At 42.0% G+C, this 19,178-nt stretch overlaps 1 protein-coding gene across 3 annotated transcripts in view; it reads right to left on the bottom strand.

Annotated features, from left to right (window-relative positions):
• Positions 1–5,875: 5,875 nt before the first annotated feature.
• Positions 5,876–19,178, bottom strand: part of Vps50 (VPS50 subunit of EARP/GARPII complex) — a 101,199-nt gene continuing 87,896 nt past the window's right edge. For 2 of the 3 annotated variants that reach the window (XM_008762704.4, XM_006236037.5), the window contains exons 23-28: positions 16,595–16,743; positions 15,034–15,130; positions 14,249–14,407; positions 10,590–10,711; positions 8,716–8,905; positions 5,896–6,549 (exon numbers count right to left, since the gene is read on the bottom strand). In XM_008762704.4, coding sequence (XP_008760926.1) covers positions 6,430–6,549; positions 8,716–8,905; positions 10,590–10,711; positions 14,249–14,407; positions 15,034–15,130; positions 16,595–16,743 — 837 coding nt within the window. In that variant the 3' untranslated portion in view covers positions 5,896–6,429. Of the gene's footprint in view, positions 6,550–8,715; positions 8,906–10,589; positions 10,712–14,248; positions 14,408–15,033; positions 15,131–16,594; positions 16,744–19,178 lie in introns of all 3 variants that reach the window. The other variant, NM_001173511.1, reaches the window with a different exon arrangement.

The raw sequence follows: 19,178 nt of genomic DNA, 5'->3' as shown, positions 1-19,178 counted from the left end.
GTTAGGAAAAAAAATTCCTATAGGATCATGTGTGGGTGTTCCTGTGCAAGTGTATGTGTGTTTGTGTATGTGTGTGTCTGTGTGCATGCACATGCATATGTGTACACAAAGCTTTATGGAAATGTCAGAATAACTTCAGCTCTGCTTTGTTTTTAAATTTTAGGCATTACATGTACTTCAATGGGCATGCACGCCTCCGGCAGAGCCCAGTTGTGGCGTTGGAATAGAAAGAGGTGCCCCCCACAAATGCTGCAGGACTTGCAAGGGCAATATGGACAAACCAATCCTGCCAGGTGTTTGATTCCTTCCTGTATTCTAGGGACCGTCAGGAAAGTGAATGTTTGCAGCCAGCTGATTCTCAGACAATTGCCATCTGGCTGGCTGGCTGTCTTCAGCAAATCGTGGTTTCTCTCTTTGTCTGGTTCACTGAATCGGTGACTTAAAAGATGGAATTGCTGTAAATCGAGATGCATCACACCAGCTATCCTCAGAGCTCCAACTGCCCCACTGCTCGCAGCTCAGGCACCAAACTCTCCCACGAGGGCCTTTCCTCTCAGCTGGATTCTAGATGGTGGCCGGTCCAACTGCAGGTCACTCTGAGACTTAGAGGCGAAAGACAATGTTCTAAGAGTCATCTGGCAGAGAATGTCTATTTGTTATACTGACACGAACAAAAGAGAAATGTTGTCTAAAAGTGGAAAGAAAAGACTCCCAACAGTGTGCTGAAATAACTGGACTGTACCTCTGTCACGGCAGGGGAAATTCCAGGTGGACAACGCTGCGTTGAGTCCATCAGGCAGCAAGGGTAGTGGTGGGGCGAGTCGTGGTGTTGTAGTTCCGGTCTTAACTTTCCCTCAACATATCGTATGTGGAAGGTTCAGTTCTGAGTACAGCAGTATTCAGAGCTGGGCTTTTGAGGTACCTGGAACATGAGGGGCCATCTGCAACGATGGATTAACCCATGAATGGATCTGTAGTTTAATAGATCAAGAGGGAAGGTTTACCTATGAAAGTGAGCTCTGCCCACTCCCTGACCATCATGAACAGCTTCTTCCTCAACACGGTCCTACCACCATGATGTGTTGTCTCGCCATAGGTTCCAGAAGCAGGGGAACCCAAAATGGACTAAAAGCACCAGCATCGGAACCAAAGAAAACTCTGCTCCTCTATTTAGTGTCGGGTATTTTGTCTAACAGAAAACCGACTTAACAGCAGAAGTGGTTGAGCAACATGCAATGGTTCTCAAACTTCAGTGTGCCTTAGGGCTTGATAGAAGACTTAGGGCCAAGCTTCCTCCTACAGAACTAGGGTAGGGCACAGAAATCTGCACGCCTAAATGCTCACAGGTGATCCGAGGCTGCTGGTCATTGCTTTTGGGAACCATGGAACGAAGTCTACTAAAACCAGGCCAAGCTTCACATTCTATAACTTGTAGTAATTTTAAAAAGTGAGGAAGTAGAGTTACTTGTTTCTTTTAAAGTTGCCAATATTTCATCTCAAATTGCTAATATCTATCTCTGTTCAATGGGCCTGAGGGAAGTAATCTTTCTTCCACAATTCATTGTGTGATCTATAATGGGGTGCTCTGGAAGGTTGCTCATCTTCCCCAAAGGAATGGACTAGCTGCTTAGGCCAGCTACTGGCCAGGAACTCCTGTCCAAGGACCTGAGTGCTTACACTGCATCTATCTATAGAAGTTTTGAGCTTCTATGCTAAGCGCTGCTTAGGCTGTACCTTGAAATACACACTTGGAAGTTCTAGGCCATAATCTCTTCTATACACTACTTCCCCAGCATGCCAACTAAAAGGCCAGCAGAAAGGTGCTTTCTTCCTTTTGATGTAGTTTTAAGTGACAATTCAGTGCTCTAGGTATTGGCTGGCCTGCACTGACTCCTTCTCCAAATGCATGCCTGTCACTCTGTACTGCCCCCATCTGCTGTTTATGGACCCATGCTTTTGCCTGGCTACACAGGACATTCTCAGTACAGCTCCTACCCCTAATTCCGGCCCCTTTCTCGGGTCAGCACACTGGCTGTGATCCTCCTGCATACTGTTTGCTCCACCTTCTCACCTAAGTCCTATTCATTGCCAGTTTCTGCCCAAGTGCCTCTTCCTTAAGGTAGCTTTCCCGATCCACAGCTCACACTTTCTCTGGTACATAACCCAATGTAATGGAAATTACATTGTATAGAGTCCACATACTATAGGATGTGGCATCTTCCAGAGCTGTTGCATGGCAGGTGGTTAACTCAAGAGATGACAGCGTCTTTCCCAGTATCACTAACTATCCTGGCTGTGGTAGACTTTCCTGTCTCATGAAGCGTGCCCGATTTTCTGCCACATTCATACTCACATTTGCACTGGCAACTCTGACATCCTCAGTTGCTTGTCTCAGGTGCCTTCGAGATGCTCTTTAATACTCCTACCTCAAGGTATCCCGCGACTGCTCTTTTGAGCTTCACAGACCCAGTCCTGACAGACTTGTACTTTCTCAAGCGAACCTTAAATCATCCTTAATTCTTCACCTCAGCACCAGACACTACTGTCTGACTTCCAAATATCTGATGTCTGATAGCGTCTCACAAAACCCACCAATACCGCTGTTGTCCATCAGCTTGGCAAGCTTTATGTATTCTTGCTTTGCTGGTGGCCCCTCTGTGGCCTCTTCTTGAAAACAGTAATTGGCTGAAAACTGAAGTCATAAATCAGACTAGCACTTTGGCCAGGTGTTTCCCATTTCAGTCAAACCCCAATCAGTCTCTTCCTGGGCTTTACAAAGTTGCACAAGGGACCCTTCCTGTCACATCCTTTCTACTCTCTCCCTTACTGTGCCAGCCACAGGGTCCCCTTGCTACTCCTTATTATCCAGCATCCTGACCATGTTCTCTCAGCCAGCCACAATCTACCCAACTTCCCATGGGCAGTCTGTCAGCTCCTTCCACAAGGTGTCATAGTTACTCATTAAAACCAATTGCTACAGGAGCCACCAATTCTACTCCACCACACCTGTCCTTGAGAAGATCAATTTCATAGAAATGGCTCATTTGGGTCAGAGGCTCTACTGTTAACACAAGACCACAGAAGTTAGGAGACGTAGGCATCAGGGAGACAAAAGGACTGTCTTCTTATGATGATTCCATGTGATGTTACACTTGGCGAAGGCTCTAGAATGGAGCTTTGCAGAAGTGAAGATGCTCATCTGTAACCCATTCATGGGGGTGTGGGGGTAGAGGCAGGAGGTAACACACTGAAAGCTGGAACATACAGGTTGTATCATGAGACCCAACTTTCGAGTCACTTGATTACTGTGTTGCTTGCTGTGGCTAAATACAAATTCTCAGAGAATGGAAATGCTGACTTCTTAAGGCAAGTCCTTTTGCTTACAAACAGGAAAAGAACCAGGTATTGGGAAGAGGCAATTCAGAGACGGGCTTTCTGCCAGGCATTCCTTTAGATGCTGTACTGGGGAGGCAGAGGCAGGAGGAGCCTCAGGTTGAAGCTATCCTGGGCTGCATAGTACAAGATTCAGCCTAAAAGCAAGCAACCCTTTCCAGATAAAAAGGTTCAGCTCACAGTGAAAAACTAAAGGGTAAATTTGAAGGGGCCCACAGGCTGGGTCTTCTCAGCTCTTAGATAGCAATGATGGCTAAAGTTAACTTCAATCAGAGACAAACCAAACGCAATAACTACAATTTTACTTGGGCTGCTCGAAGCGATGAACATTCAGCGGTGGTGTTTAAAGACAAATATTCAGGCATACTTAGCAACAGTCACAAGAGGGTAAGTCCACGAAAGTCAACAAACTATTTTTCGTTTGTTTTTAATACAAGGATTCTTGTGTATGAATCTAAGTGTTGCTCTGGTGAGAGTTCAACAGCCTGAACTTTTTGATAGCCTTCGAAAATCTGTAGACCATTAGAATCTAACAAATATTGTCCATAATAAGAAAAAAACTCTGTAAAAGGCTAAACCAGTCTTAAAATTTACAAAGATTCCGCCAGTGTATCAATGATACGCTAGTCATCAATCACTGGCGAGAGCCAAATGCCATTTGATTAACTATAACATCTATACCAAAGTAATTTTCAAAGGGATATGATACATGTCTATGTCTCTCTTCCCCACACCACTTCTGTTTGCTTTGTGGACACTTGGATATCATTTTCAGATTCGATTTTTTTCTATTACAGAAGATAACTATGTTTTCAAAGTGAATTGAATTATAAGCCTTCTGTCCACTACTTTCCAGTGGGCAAGTGAAAAAAAGCTATTTAAAGTTTCACCGTAGCACCCTGCTACTAGAAAAAAAAGAGAGAAAGAAAACAAAACAAAAAACAACCCACAGGAGGTGCTTCCTAAAGATTCGATAAACTCCTACACAGGCTCTTCCTCAACAGAAATCTGATTTGTGAGCAGATCAAGCCAGATGACTAAAGGGAGAGCTAGTGCTCTACACAGGTAAACAAACGGAAACACATTAGCTAGATGTTGTGCGTACTCTGCGCGTTTACTTGTATAAATAACTGTGCATCCATATGAACTTAAAATTCCGAATCCTGCAAGAAGCTTTCATATGAAATGCTTGAATTAAGAAAAATGTATAAACTCAAAGGGGAGGGGAAGCTACCCACAGTCCTTTTCTTGAGCTACTTTTACTTACTTTCTTAGCTTTTCTGTACTACATACCACATAGCAGTGCACTGAGAAAACCTTCCATTCTTTTTCTGAAAATGGAAAAAGTGAAGGTGGATTTAAAGGTCTTATTGTAAAGGGAACATCTCTTTAGTGTCTAGTCCTATTACCCCCAGAGAACCAGGTTCTTCCAAGGTAGTTAATTTCTGTTCATTTTACCCATAGATGACTAAAAAAGAAATGAATGGAAATTAAACATAAAACCCCTTAAAAAATTAACAGCCTCTAGTCAATTAAGACATAAGTAAGATTAATTAGTTTTTTATGTACCCAACTGCACGTGCCAAGGCTCTCAAGGCTGTTACAAAAAAGTGGGTGCAAATAAATGAAGTCTGCTGGAGAGTCTACAAGTACAGAACTTCCTATCACACGTTAATCATAACGCACCAAACTCATCTTGTTATAAGAGTTTAAATTGATCATAGATAGACTGTAGAGCAAAAGGTTGAAAACAAATAAAACTCCTCATAGTGCTTACCCAGAATGCCCTGCCACATACCCACCCCCACCCCCACACCGAGCAATGCTCAAAATGCTTCCCATTATTACTGCTCTCTCTTGACTGAGGGAATGAGTGGCATCCTCTTGTCAGACCATGCCAACTACAGCCACACATCTACTCCACCTCATCCCCTAAGCCTCACTAGACGCAAGACCAATTTCTGATGAAGTTTCTGAGGGTCCTGGAGTCCATTGATGCCACTGATGATCTGGCCCAGTGCCACCCAGCCTAGATACTCTGTAACCCGGGGTCAGAAAGAACACACACATTCAACATTGACTTTCATGGTATACGTATTGGGAGAAGACGCTTGATTTCAAGGCGAACGTTCCAAGCAGCAGCACACAGAAATGAGCTGGGTTCTGAAACTCTAAAGTGAGAGACACACATTTCACACCTGTGGATGGCCTGTACTTACACATAACTAGCAACAGCTCTGTCTGTAGCCATTCAACCCAGATTTTATTGTCCTAAAAGTTGAATTTAAAGAGAGCAAAGCCTGTATAATATTTTATATTTTTATAAAAATGCATGATAGTTGTTCAATATGCTACTCAGGCACTGGATAATCCATGCAATAAAATGACAGCTGATTAGGATAGAGGAGAACTAGGGTGGGGACATACTAAAAAAATGACACTATTGTCTCCTGAAATCTTTCCAACACACAGTAATATTAAAAGGTAGTCTCATACAACTGATCATTTTAGAGTAACATTTATTAAATTTCATCATTTATGATCACTGTTATAACCAAATTAGCCCTGGCAGAAGCTCTGACAGTTAAAAACAGAGAACATACTGATTTTTCAACTACTTTCTTACATGTTTTTTACTTCTCATGCAATGCTCATAATTAGGAAAGACTGTACACTCATCCTCTCATTTTATTAAGGCATTCTCCAAAAACTATTCATAGACACACTAGCCACCGTTTCTTCCAACTATGTATTTACACTCTTTTGTAAACTGTATAATTGTAGCCACATAATAGTTATGACAATAAGATCATTTCAGGAAAAGGTTACAACAAAGAGGAGCAATATCTGAAGAAACTGGAGCATATAAAAGTCGCTTGAGCGCACCACACACAGTTGAGTATTTTCTATTTTCCAGCTCAAAAGGACATGCTCCAAGTTTTCTTAGAGGAGAATTATCAGGAGTGCAAGAAGAACCGCCTTTCGTGACGTACAGGCTGAGAGAAGATCAATGCCATCGAGGAAGAGCTCTGTTCATTATCGTTTAGGTCTGTCTATATCATCTATAGCTGCTAGGAGCTTCTGTCTTGCTTTCTTATTAATATGAGATCCCAGGCAAACATTCACCAGGTTGGTCAACTGCTTCGTTGAATATTCCTGCCCAAAGAGAGAAAATCCAAATGTAACACCCAATGCACTGGAACTGATGCATCTGATTAATACAACAGAGCAGGCAGACATCTGAGGCTGGAGGGTGGCTGAGCGCTGTGGCCCAGCGAGAGTACTGGAAGGCACAGCTGAAGCATAAAAGACAAAGGGCTCTGGTGTCACACAGGGGAGGAGCAGGGGTAGGATATCCTGAAGGCTGGCGGAAACCACCTCTGTCACTATGACAGAGCAACATAATGTGCTTTCGTCACTTTAAAGGTCGCACACTTTGTACTTGTTTTTGTGGTAGTCTGTTTTCAAATTATCAAAACACATTTTCATTTCACATTTTAAAGTACAGTATACATTATATACTTTAGCTGAAAATCTCCAAAGGAACACTGACTCCTTACATCCTACAAGACTTGTGCTTGCTGTGTGTTAAGGTCAGAAGAGGCTGCTGGATCCTTTGGGTCTGACTGGCAGATGTTTGTGAGGCATTATGTACATGCTCAGAGTCAAGCTGGAAAGAGCAACACATGCTCAACTACTGAACCATTTCTCCAGCCCCAAATCACTCTTCTTAAACTCCTCAGATTATAACTGTTGGACAGTTAGTAAAATGAGGACTAAATATCCTAACTGTCCAAATCTACCTAGCTCATGGGTTTCAACAGTGCACTGTTAGGATGGGCATGGATACTTCCTCAGAAATGCTGACACACTGTTTTTCTCCTGGATTACAGGAGTTAAGATAAAGAAGGACAACTGTGTACCTTCACTTGGAAGAGAAAAGAAAGTCTAGGTGCACTGAAGGCATTGTAAAAGACAACACTATTTTACAGCACAAGGCAGTTCATTCCAACCCCTTAGCGAATGGTTTCACGTATGTACCTATCACCACCCGGCAGAGTTCCTGAGCCTGCTCAGCACTCAGTATCCACCATCACTGGCCTCTGTATTGCTCTGGTGGGTTGTTCGAGAAGCTCCCTGCTTTTTTGCCTGCATAGAACCAGCAGGAAATTCCCTGGGAATTGTCAATGAACTACAAATCATCCAGTTAAAGCTTCTACAGTGCCAAGTTAGAACATTTACTGACTGTACTAAAAGAATAAATCCTAAAAGGGGCAACATTTTGCATCAAGTAACAAACACTTAAGAGCTTTGCTTTCTCTCCTTCTGCACCCTGTATATCCATCCTCACCACCTACCCTCACCCCCTGCACCAGAACTGAACACTCACTCAGCAGTCCATCTGCATATAGGGCTAGCATTTTGGTTCTCAGATAGAAGTGGAATAAGGGTAGTGAAGTTTTTCTTAATTCTGGCTTATTTATCAAAAAGTCGTTAAAATAGCATGGATTTTAACTTGCTTACAACACACTAGATATCTACAAAAAATCCTAACAAGGCTCCTTTCATCTTTTTATAATGTTAAAACTCAGAAGTATTGAGATTTGGTGATTCCTCTTCCTGTTTCCCCGTTTCCCTGTCTCTCTCCCCACACCCCTCTCTTAGTGGTTCCTATGTAGCTCAAGCTGGCCCTAACTATGAAGCCAAGGCTGCTCCTGAACTTAGGCTACTCCTGCCTGACTGCTGGTAACTTTAATATTCTCCATGTTTTCCTCAAGACCCTTTCACAAGCTGTTTAGCCAAACAAATGAAGAAGAGAGCAGATGCCCTCTGCCAAGAATGTTTGTGTATGTGTTCAATAAAGTGTAGAGATCCAACATTCTACATAACTGAAGAAAACCTACCAAACTTTTATTAAAGGTAAAATCTCATGCTTGTTAAAAGTGTAGCCATAGTATTAAGTACTTTTGAATCACCCCTACAGGCCACAATGATGAGGACGCTACCATTTTACTACTTGAGAGTATAACACCCAGGTTCTATGGCTAATGAGTCATTTCAGCATTACTTACTCTACTTGTCTTGACAACCATGTTTAGTGTCTTCCTACGATGCAGCACAGGAAAACCAGACTCACACTCTGATCCTAGGACACACTTCAAAGGGCTCAAATGGATCTGACCCGACAAAGGACGTTGCCTAGACAGTGTTAGTACAGGAAAAGTGACCTCAGTGTGTTCCTTCGTATTTTATTCTTATGATTTGGAGTCACACAACACCTGGACAAGAGCAGCACATGAGCACACACCAACCCACTCTTACCCGGTGCTCTTTGATCCAACGCTCCATGTCATTCTCAGTCAGGTAGTAGGCTTTGATATATATTTCCACAAATTCTTTATCAGGAATAGGCCTAATGTCAGTTAGTTTCTCGAGTTTCATTAAAAACTGTTGAAAATCCAATTGCATCAAGGCACGTCCCTCATTACTGCACTTCTTGACATTGGCGTACCTAAGAGACACAAGGAGGAGGTAACATGTGAGAGACAGCAAGAAGAGGCAGGAGCCTATGCTCCAGAACAGGCTGCGACCGCACAACTATGTTCAAACACTCCAAAGCCAAACTCAGGTTAGAATACATTTCAACACTGTAGCAACTCAATGAAAAAGGAACAAATGAAATATTTCTCCCATCAACACTGTACACACTTGCCATAATAAAATAACTCATGGATGTATTCATATATTTTTGGTTGTGAGCCTAGCTTTTAATGACTGAGCCATCTCTCCAGCCCATGATGTATTCTTACACACTACTGAAATACTGGGTTTTAAGGTGGGTGCATGATAATACAAATACGGCACAGAATTTGAGTACTCTTAAGTCAGTGATGTATTCAATGTTAGAAAATGAGCCATTTCTTTAAAAAAAAAAACTGACCAGAAAATCATAGCTAATATTATTTAGCAATCAATGGATTTTGTATGTACGTATTTTTAATAAAGTGGTATATGTGTAAACAACATATATTTGTCGCTTTTTATTTAAACAAATTTATTTTCAATACTTCTACACTATGGCTGCTGATATGCTACCTTACTTACATATGACACTGAGATTGTTCTTTTAATAGGTCAGACCGATCACTTTCCTACTTTCTAAAGCAGTCTGTCTGCCTGCCTGTCTGTCTCTCTCTCTCTCTCTCTCTCTCTCTCTCTCTCTCTCTCTCTCTCTCTCTCCCCCTCTCGATAGGGTTTTCCTCTGCATAGCCCTGGATGTCTTAAACTCGCTCTGCAGACCAGGCTGGCCTGCATATATTAAACATATATCAAAGCCTACTACCAGATTCAGAGATCTACCTAACTCTGCTTCCTGTTTCTAGAGGGAGTGCTGGTATTAAAGGTGTGTCCAGCCTAGGGCATTCTTTTCAGATGATGGTGGTGGTGGTGGTGGTGGTGGTGGTGGTGGTGGTGGTGGTGGTGGTGGTGGTGGTGGTGATGGTGGTGGTGGTGGTGGTGAAGAAGAAGAAAGAAAAAAAGACAAAAAGGAAGAGCGAGCAGTCAGATGAAAGATGGTATGAAATTCAATCTGCACATGGTCTCTGAAAGAGCTGTTTGCCTCTCAGGCCCATTTTCCTCTATGTGTCAGATGAATGTATGCACACAGTAGGGACAATGTCGAGTAAGAGGGAGAGCTACCATAAAAAGCCTGAAGACACGGGCAACCTGGACTGAGCACCGGGCATGGAGAAGCCTTCCGTGCATCTGAACATGGTGGGCCTGGACAAGCTACACTCTTAAATCTGGACTTTCTGATCCAAGGTTTTCCACTGACAATTACCAGCTGAGGTAAGTCATGAGTTGTCAATAAAATCTGTGAAATCTTTGGCTCAGTAAATAATCTTCAATAAATGTTAGGAATACTCACAGAATTACTAGATAATAATTATCAGCTACTTTCAGATAATCTAATGGCTCTGTATTCCTCATTCATCTGCCATCTTGGTTCAGTGTCAGTATCAAGAGAATAACCCTCAAGAGACAGGCCCACTGACCTACGGCTCCTTCTCAAGCTTGAGATCAAGCATGGCTGCCATTGGTCATCAGCTCTATTGATGCTTTTTTTAAATCATAGGACATTCATTCATATGCTACATTGTAATTTAAGAAACAATGAATGCTTTCATGAAACTTACCCTTCCACAATAGTTCTGTTAGCTAATCGTATACAATGTTCCCAAAGTATATTTGATACAGGCAAGGGTATCCGAACTCTCTTAGAAACTTCATTTAACCGCTTGTTAAACTGTTCAAATTCCTAAGAGGGACACAAAGCATGACTATAATTTTAATGCCACAATATTTTCCCACAATTATTTTTAAAAAAAGAAACAAAAAAGATCCAAGGATGTAGCTATTAACTAAATGAAGCAAAAAAGAAAAATGGGGGTGGGGTGGGGAGTGATTTATGTCATAGACAACTTGGACTTAGTGAAAAAGTTTTTAACAATATAATCAGGTCTAGCAAAATGGCTCGCTCAGTAGGTAAAGGCCCTTCTGTGTAAGGCCAACTCACAAAGTTGTCTTCTGACCTCAGGCCCATATAGATCTCTCTTTCTCACAGTAAGTAAACGAATAAACATTTTAAGAAAAAGCATAGCACATTATACCAGAATTTATCTAAGGAGAAATAAGCATCATAAATTGACTTAAACCATATAAATCATGCCTAAATATCACAAAATTTTCTATGATTGGACTAAAAAAGCTATTGGCTTTAAGAAACAGTTTTGGTTTGTGTTTTTAATATTCTTTCATATAATACATCCCCACCAGAGTTTCCTCTCCTTCCCCTCCCCCAATCTCTTCCCCACACCTCCCCTTTTCCCCCAGAAGGATTCCCATCCCCTGCCTCTCCTGCTTCCCCTCAGACAAGAGCAGGCATTTCAGGGGATATCAAAACGAAACTCAGTATAAGAAGCTATAATAAGACCAGGAGGGAGGCAACTCAGTGGAGGAAAAGGGTCCCATAAGTAGGCAAAAGACTCAGGGACAGACCCTAGTCCCACTGCTAGGAATCCTATAAGAACAACTCCCATAGGCTCCCTGATCTCTCTGAGCTCCCATGAGCCCTAGTCAGTTAATTCTTTGGGCTGTGTTCTTGTGGTGTCTGTGACTCTTCTAGTTCCTCCGATCCTAAAGTCTATTTTAATAATCTTTTAATTCAAAACTAACTATTCATAGCTTGTCAGTATTCCTGGTAAATAAAAAACCTGATACATAATTTTCTTTCCTAACCATTACTTAGCATTTAAAAAATGATTTGAGAGTTTCCTCGTAGTCACAAAGTTTAATACACAGGAAAACAACCATAAAGTATTTTCTATCAACTCTTAACTTTCACAAGATTATAGTAGGGAACTTGAGTGACTGTGTAACAGCAGTGAAGAGTTCATCCCGGAGGGGTACTGCCATCTAAATGCTCATACACAAAGAAATGCCCCTGACTCCTCCCTGGGATGTATTTCATACAAATTTAAGAAGGGTTACGGTAGAATTTTTCTACAGTTTTCTGGATAGAAAGTCACATGCTATTTAGCATATTGGGACCAACATGTGCTCACAGGTCCTAATGGGACCCGGGACGACAGGTGAGCTCAGCCCAGGTGAGCTGCCACAGTGACAGCAGCAGTAGCCACTGTTCTTTGCCTACATCACAAAGCACAGCTTTTCCTGTCGATTTATTTTTAACAGTTCATTGCTTTTAATTATTTTTTGAGGAACGTGTCTCCAATTCACCAAGCTTACCTTTTGAAATCAAAGTTAAATAAGTAATTGCTCTCCATCAGCTGTTTCATTTCAGGGACCTCACAGAGCAGCAGCATGGGCTACGGCATTTATTCATGCATCTGCTACAGTAAACAACTTTGGATTTCAAGTCATAGCTTGGTAACTTTCATTAATATTCTACTTTAGACAGCTATAGGCTTCATACACAAACTATTTATTGCTGAGCTCGGTGTGCGCGAGCACCGCCTGCTAACTGAAGCAGTGCGTTTTACTCAGGATTAGATGAGAGCAACGGCATAGTCTGCCTTCACCCAGTTTCAGAAGAGCAACATAAAGAACAGAAGACATCAGATGATTAACTTTTAAGCTTAAAGAAGGCGTTGGGCCAATAAAAAAGGACAGATTGAGATTAATAACCTCCATGAGATTGGCTCTTCTTTAGAATATTTTTGTTCCAGGAACTAAGACAGGGCAGCAAGCAGTGCCCTTCAGAACTGTGCCCTGAGCACAGAATTCTTTTTCCTTTATCCCATGTGTCTGATTGTGGGCATGGGCTATGGTCCCAAAGTTTTGTTACCTCGAGCTCATCTTCTAAAACCCCAACCCCAGGGTGACAGTGCTGGAAGTCAGGTCTTTGGAAAGTGACTAGGTCTTGAGGACAGAGTCCATGTGCCTGGGGACTGGCACGTTTATAAGAGGCTCAGGTCAGCTGCCTGTCCCTTTTCATCGCTTGAGCATGTGCTGGGAGATAAGATTGGTGGGAAATCAGCCCAGCCTACACAACAAATCTGTCAGAGCCTTGACAGTGGACTTTCTAGGTGTCTGAGCTATGACAAACAAAACCAAACAAACAAAAAACACCTACCTTGTGTATTGCCTCAATAAAATGAAGAAAAGGCAAAAAAAAAATATATAGAACATATTGTTTTGAAATGAGGAGGTACCATTATTTATAAACTGTCCTTGACTTCTTCATTCCAAATTTAAAGCAGCAACCAAATCTCAGAAGACAAGTATCTCTCAGTTCCAGGCCAGCAAAAAGCAAAACTCAAAGACTCGCGCTTGTCACTCACCCTTTAGATCTCCAAGCCTAGATACTGCCAAGCGCACCCTGTGAGTCTTGGGACAGCAGAAAGTCCCACAGAAGCACTGTAAGCTGTGGTCAAGCACTGCAGCCCAATCCTACTTAACCTGTGTTCTAACCTTCAGCTCATTGGTTCTCAGGTACCCTTGCTACTAAGAATGATTGCAAGTGAGACCAAAACCAGGACTTTATAGGTCAGTTTTTCCATGCTGATAGGGATGAAAAAGAACTCTGTGGAAATTACTTTCCTTTTCTCAGATACTCTTTCAATATTAGACTCCTTCTGTGACCAGAATGAACAAGTGTCATTCCCTCTCCCTGTGCTGGGCGTGTTTGTTCACAGCATTATATACCAATAGATAATAAACACTTCAGGCTCTGTGTGTATGCTCCTACCTCTATACCAACGTGGCTGTCCCTCAAAGTCACATAAGTTCCTTAACTGGCAACTACCTGGGCAGATTTCTTTCAGGCCTGGTATATATCAGGTGGTCATAAATATCAACTGTGTGACGCACAAAGGAAAAGAGGCGAGCTGCAACTCCTTTTAGGGAACTTACAAAAGCAGGCATCGCATATAAACCTGATGCATAAGACCTTGCAAAAGTAATGTGATTTATAGAGAACACAACCTGGACCAAAGAAGACGATCCTGTCAAAGGAGCACACACTGGGCTACAGCCATGACTCTGAACAGAAATACCTTCCTGTGTTTACAGATAAAGCTACTGGGTTCTATCAGAAAGGTAGCCATGGCATGCAATAATCAAACTAACCCAATGTTAGAAACTTGGAGCAAAATTTAACAAACAAAACACAAATCTGCAAATATCACAGATCAAAACAAGCACGGAATTTAAAGGTCACATACATCAATTCAAGCCAATTCCAGAAGTGAGTGCCAACCAACTAGAATCTCATATTTTAGAGCCACAACTCTTAATAAAAGTGATCATTAGCAAAAGTTCTCAGAGCACTTGCCTTTAGCAATGCATCTACATAGACGTTGTGCTGTGACATGATCTCTTTGACATCCCACTTCACATTTGTCATTAGGAGAAGCATCTGTTCATAATCAATAGCTTTACCAGCCACAATCCAGTAAATGGGTTTGCGCAGTTCACTGGCAGTTGAGACTGTCTGAAATGTTCCAGAGAAACAAGAACAATTATTTCTAAAAGTGCTATACCTAAAAAGAATAATTTGCTCTTTTCTAGTTTGTAAAATATATAATATACAATTGGAAATTTCAATTAAGAAAATACTTTAACATGAGGCAATGGCCCTGTTTCCACTTACCCCATCTCTCTTCCTGGTCCTCTTAGCTTGGGATTCGATCCTCATTAACAGCTTTCAACTGCCCCATCCCACCCTATGGGTGCCATGCAACAGTTTTTCCACACCTCCAGAGATTCCTTTCCAAGCGCACCCCTCTCCTACGCTCCCGGACCTTCCTGGTGCCCTTGGAATACAACCTAGTCCCAGGCTGAGAGCCTGGGTGTAAAAGGCTCCTTTGCCTGTCACTCCAGATCTCCTCCTCTTCCCTGCTCTGACAACTTTAGTTTTCCTTACACACTCGTGTCCCCCCAGTTTGCTCCCTACCCAGCTGTTCCCTAAATTGTTTAATCTAAGTCATGAGCAAATAGAAGAACATTTTATCCAGCTCCCCTGGAGCCTTCACTCTTGTGATATAGTAACAAACAGCTTAGGAGGTGGCAATGGCCGCACCTGGCCAGTAGCTGAAATGACAGACAGGAGCATCTGACCTGGGAGTAAAACTGCTGCAGGAAGGGCTTTTTGACTGCAGGCATCACAGCATCCAAATGTGGTTGAAGGAACTCGAACTGCTCAGCCAAGAACACTCTAAAGAGAATGAATAACCATGGGGTAGTTACTGCAGGATTTTGAACCTGTTGTGGTTCCTGTGTAATGAAGCTGTTAAGAACAAAAACAACTGAAAACTGTTTTCACTTTAGTAACTTTATACCGTGAACTAGACAAGTTCCCCTATCACATTATAGCAGTGGATGTTCATTTGTGAGTTAAAGAGTCATTTCCGGGACATTCAGGCTCTAAGGTATGGAATTACATAGCTTTTCATATGCAACATACGAGCCCAATTAACGTTAAAAAAAAAAACAAACTAAAAATAGAGCTTTTCTTTTTAAAAGAAAAGGGTTTATTTATTTTATATGAGAATGTTTTGCCTGCATGTGCACGCCTGGTGACCACCAAGGCCATAACAGGGCATCGGATTCCCTGGGACAAGAATTATAGGTGATTGTGACCCACCATGTCACTCCTGGGAACTGACCCTGGGTCCTCTGCAAAAGCAATACATGCTCTCAACTGCTAAGCCAACTCTCCAGTCCACGGCTTGTCTTTTAGAGGATTTCTTTTAATTCCACTCAACGTATTCAATACACTGAAACTTAAAGAGATTCAAAAGGATATTTGTCATAACCCAACAATCCTAAAGGCTCTCTCAGGAGAGGCAGGCATATATACACTGGGTAAGTGCTCCTGGACTGTTGCCTGCAGATACTCTGCCACTGAATACTGTTTTCCTTGGATTTCTGTTATGTATGGGCTGTACCTTATGGAACAGTCTGCATGATTTAAACAAATTAACTTGGGGGGTTAAGAAAGATCAAAAGGCATTCTTGCTGATGCCCAAAATAAATTCTATGTAACAATAACAGTGGACTACAATTACCATGGATTCTACTAGGAAGCAGAAATATATCATCCATTTTTTTAAAGTTTTACTTAACAAGGACCATCTTTTTAACTATCAAATCTTAACATATTCCCTTACATTGATTTATATAATTAAAGCCAACCATAAAAAGCCAAGGGTGGTGGGACCACTGTAACTCCAGCGGTGGTCAGGCAGACAAGTGGATCATCGGGGCTCACTCCTCACCCAATCTGTATACTTTGCAATCTCTAGGCCATTGAGAGATCCTGTTTCAAGCCAGGTGAACAGCATCAGAGCGATGATATCCAAGGCAGTTCTCTGGCCCTCATACATACAGAGACATACACCTGCACAAACATGAGTCTCCCATACACATGAACACACACATACACATAGACACAGACACATGCAACCATGCAACTATAAAAAAATCAATTAGTAATCTATGCTAACATATATTTTGCAACAATGTGTAAGTGGTATTTAAGAGTAGTAGTAGTTGTAGTAGTAGTAGTAGTAGTAGTAACACAGCAATAGTATATAGCAAAAAGTATAATTACACAATGCTTACTTCTCATAATTTTTCCTTAAATATTTATGGCAAACAACTGTTTTCAACAACTTACAAGGATTCTGTGGCTACCACTCTCTCTGCCAACCCATACAATGTATCCCCAGATGTCAAAATCACTAGCTGATTGAGGTGTGGGCTGGGTACCTTCTCCTTTCTTTCCTCGGCTGCTGTGAGAGTGGCAGTAGGATCAGCTGAGCCCTCCTGGAAAGACAAAGCACACAGTGGAAAGAGCAGTCGCTAGCACTGAGGACTGGTGACGGCGGACCGCGGGACTGCACACAGTGCACCTCACAGGCACAGGCACAGTTGATGCATACTTAGCTTCGGCCGCTCTTTTTTGCTTCTATGCTTTGCAGCTATTGGGATTTTCCTTTATATATTAAATTAAGATAATTCCGTCTGTTACCCAATATAACATGCTACCACATGTACACAACCTAAGTTAGCCACCACAGGAAATCTTCAATAAGTGACAGCTGTTCAGAGAGCAATGTCTCTCAAAAACTGGAAGGTGAGGGTCTGATCCTTGAGAATTATGATGAAATAGCAACGTATGGTTTAATTATTTCACAAAGAAAAAACGGAACCCAGGTAATCTGGTATACTCTCAAGAAGGCAGGACTAGAACGCTGTTATAAACTTAAATCTAACCGCCCTGTATATGTGTGGTTTTGATGTGTGACTCTAGGTGAGATGGCCATGGCTACGCTGCACTCCTTGGCACTGGCCAGGAGACACTGAATCACATAAACAGTGCCGCGGCCAACAGCAGAAAATCCGTGGTCAGAAAAATTCTCACGTGAAATCCCTGCATCCGATACTCACTGGAAATCCTCTCCTTACTATATGATCTCAGCTTGGCACCTAAGTAAGCAGGGTACAAGTCACACATGCCTCTGAATGCAACAGAAATATATCTCCTATTATAAGCAGTCTAGGGAAACAGTATCCTCAAGTCTAGCTAAGGATGCTCAACTGGCCACATGAAGTAGCCAGAGACTAGAAGTCGGCCAGACACTTAAACTATGTGGGTGGAAAGCTGCCCTCCATGAAACACTCATGAGAAACTGCTGCTGACAACACCGTCCTCACTAGTAACTAGTGAGTAGTCACCAGTAACTAGTCACCACACTCAAGGTCAAAGAAAAATAATTTTATTTACTATTTTTGAGGGGGCTTCAGGGGGTAAAATTACCATTGCACTAAAAAGAACTCCCAGGCTCGTGCCCTCCTTTTCTCCCATCAACACCGGCACGTTAGGCATCAACTTTTCTGGCAATTAGTTGTTTACACCAAGTTTCCATAAGAAAATATACTCCAACGAACCAGCCAGTTACAAAAACTGTCAGGCTACGCTTATTGACAGGAGAGGAGCATGGGGCCCTCTGAAGACAGAAAAGAACTTTCAGTCTCTAGTCATGGCAGAAGTCATGCTTTTGCCTCTTGCTGCCATCATCCTACCACTGTAAAGAGAATTTAAATCAACAGATTTTCTGGTCAGATTGAAAATGCTTCTTTAAGTAATCAGAGATTCAAGCTGGGTGTGGTGATAGATATCTGCAACCTTAGCTTTAAGAGGCTGAAGCAGGAGATCACCAGTCTGAGGCTAGCCTGGGCTACACAGCAAGGCCTTGTCTCAAATAAACACGGAAAGTTGGCCAAAGGTTTTAAGCTATTTAGTTATCACCACTCTGATGGTCTGAATAACAATGGCTCTCAGAGGCCCATATATCTGAATGCCAGGGAGTGAACTCTTTACTAGGATTAGAAAGATTAAGAGGTGTGGCCCTGTTGGAGGAAGCCTGTTACTGGGGTAGGAGAGGTTTCAAAAGCCCATGCCAGACCCAGTGTCTGTCTCTGTCTGTCTGCCTGCCAACTCCCACCTGTGGATCAGGATGTGACTCTCAACTACTGCTTCTCCAGCACTATGCCTGCCTCCCCCATCCTCCCTGCCATGAAGATTACAGACTAGGCCTAGGAAACTGCAAGCAAGGCTCGATTAAATGCTTTCCTTCATACGTTGCCTTGGTTGTGTTGTCTCTTTGCAGCAATAGAACAGTGACTGACAGTCACCAAACAGAAGAGTAAAGACTCATTTCTGGGACGAGATCAGTAGCTGTCACTTCCTCATGTGTACTTCCTCTATTAGACCTTGAAGACTTCCCCTTGATGTGGGAAACACATTTTTAAATTTTAAACAGAATTTAAAATTATTCCAGGTAGCATTTTTAAGGATCAAAATGGATCTGCCATTTATAAATTAAAAGTGAAAATTCAGAAGATATGGATAGAGAAAATAAAGCCATGAAAAAGTCTAAAGTTTAAATAGCCAAGTAGGAGTAATGTGAGGAAAAATATTTCGGCTTAGCTCTGAGTTGATTGGTTATTCCTTATTGGCCTATACACACACTGCAGCAACTCCGCCACGCTTTCCAACATCATGGAAACAAGTTAAAGTTCATATACTAACTTAAAAATAATCTAGATCAAAACTATTAAACAGCAAACAAGATTTTTCTGAAACAATAAACCAAGGCTTTTATCTATGCAATGGTATAAAAACTAACAGGAAAAACAAAACAATACAAAACAAGACACCCAGAAGGAAATGGAAACTATTTTGAAAACTTGGGCTG

Source organism: Rattus norvegicus, chromosome 4 (genome assembly GCF_036323735.1).
Source record: "Rattus norvegicus strain BN/NHsdMcwi chromosome 4, GRCr8, whole genome shotgun sequence".
Classification (NCBI taxonomy): Eukaryota; Metazoa; Chordata; class Mammalia; order Rodentia; family Muridae; genus Rattus; species Rattus norvegicus.
This window is presented reverse-complemented; position numbering and strand designations above follow the sequence as displayed.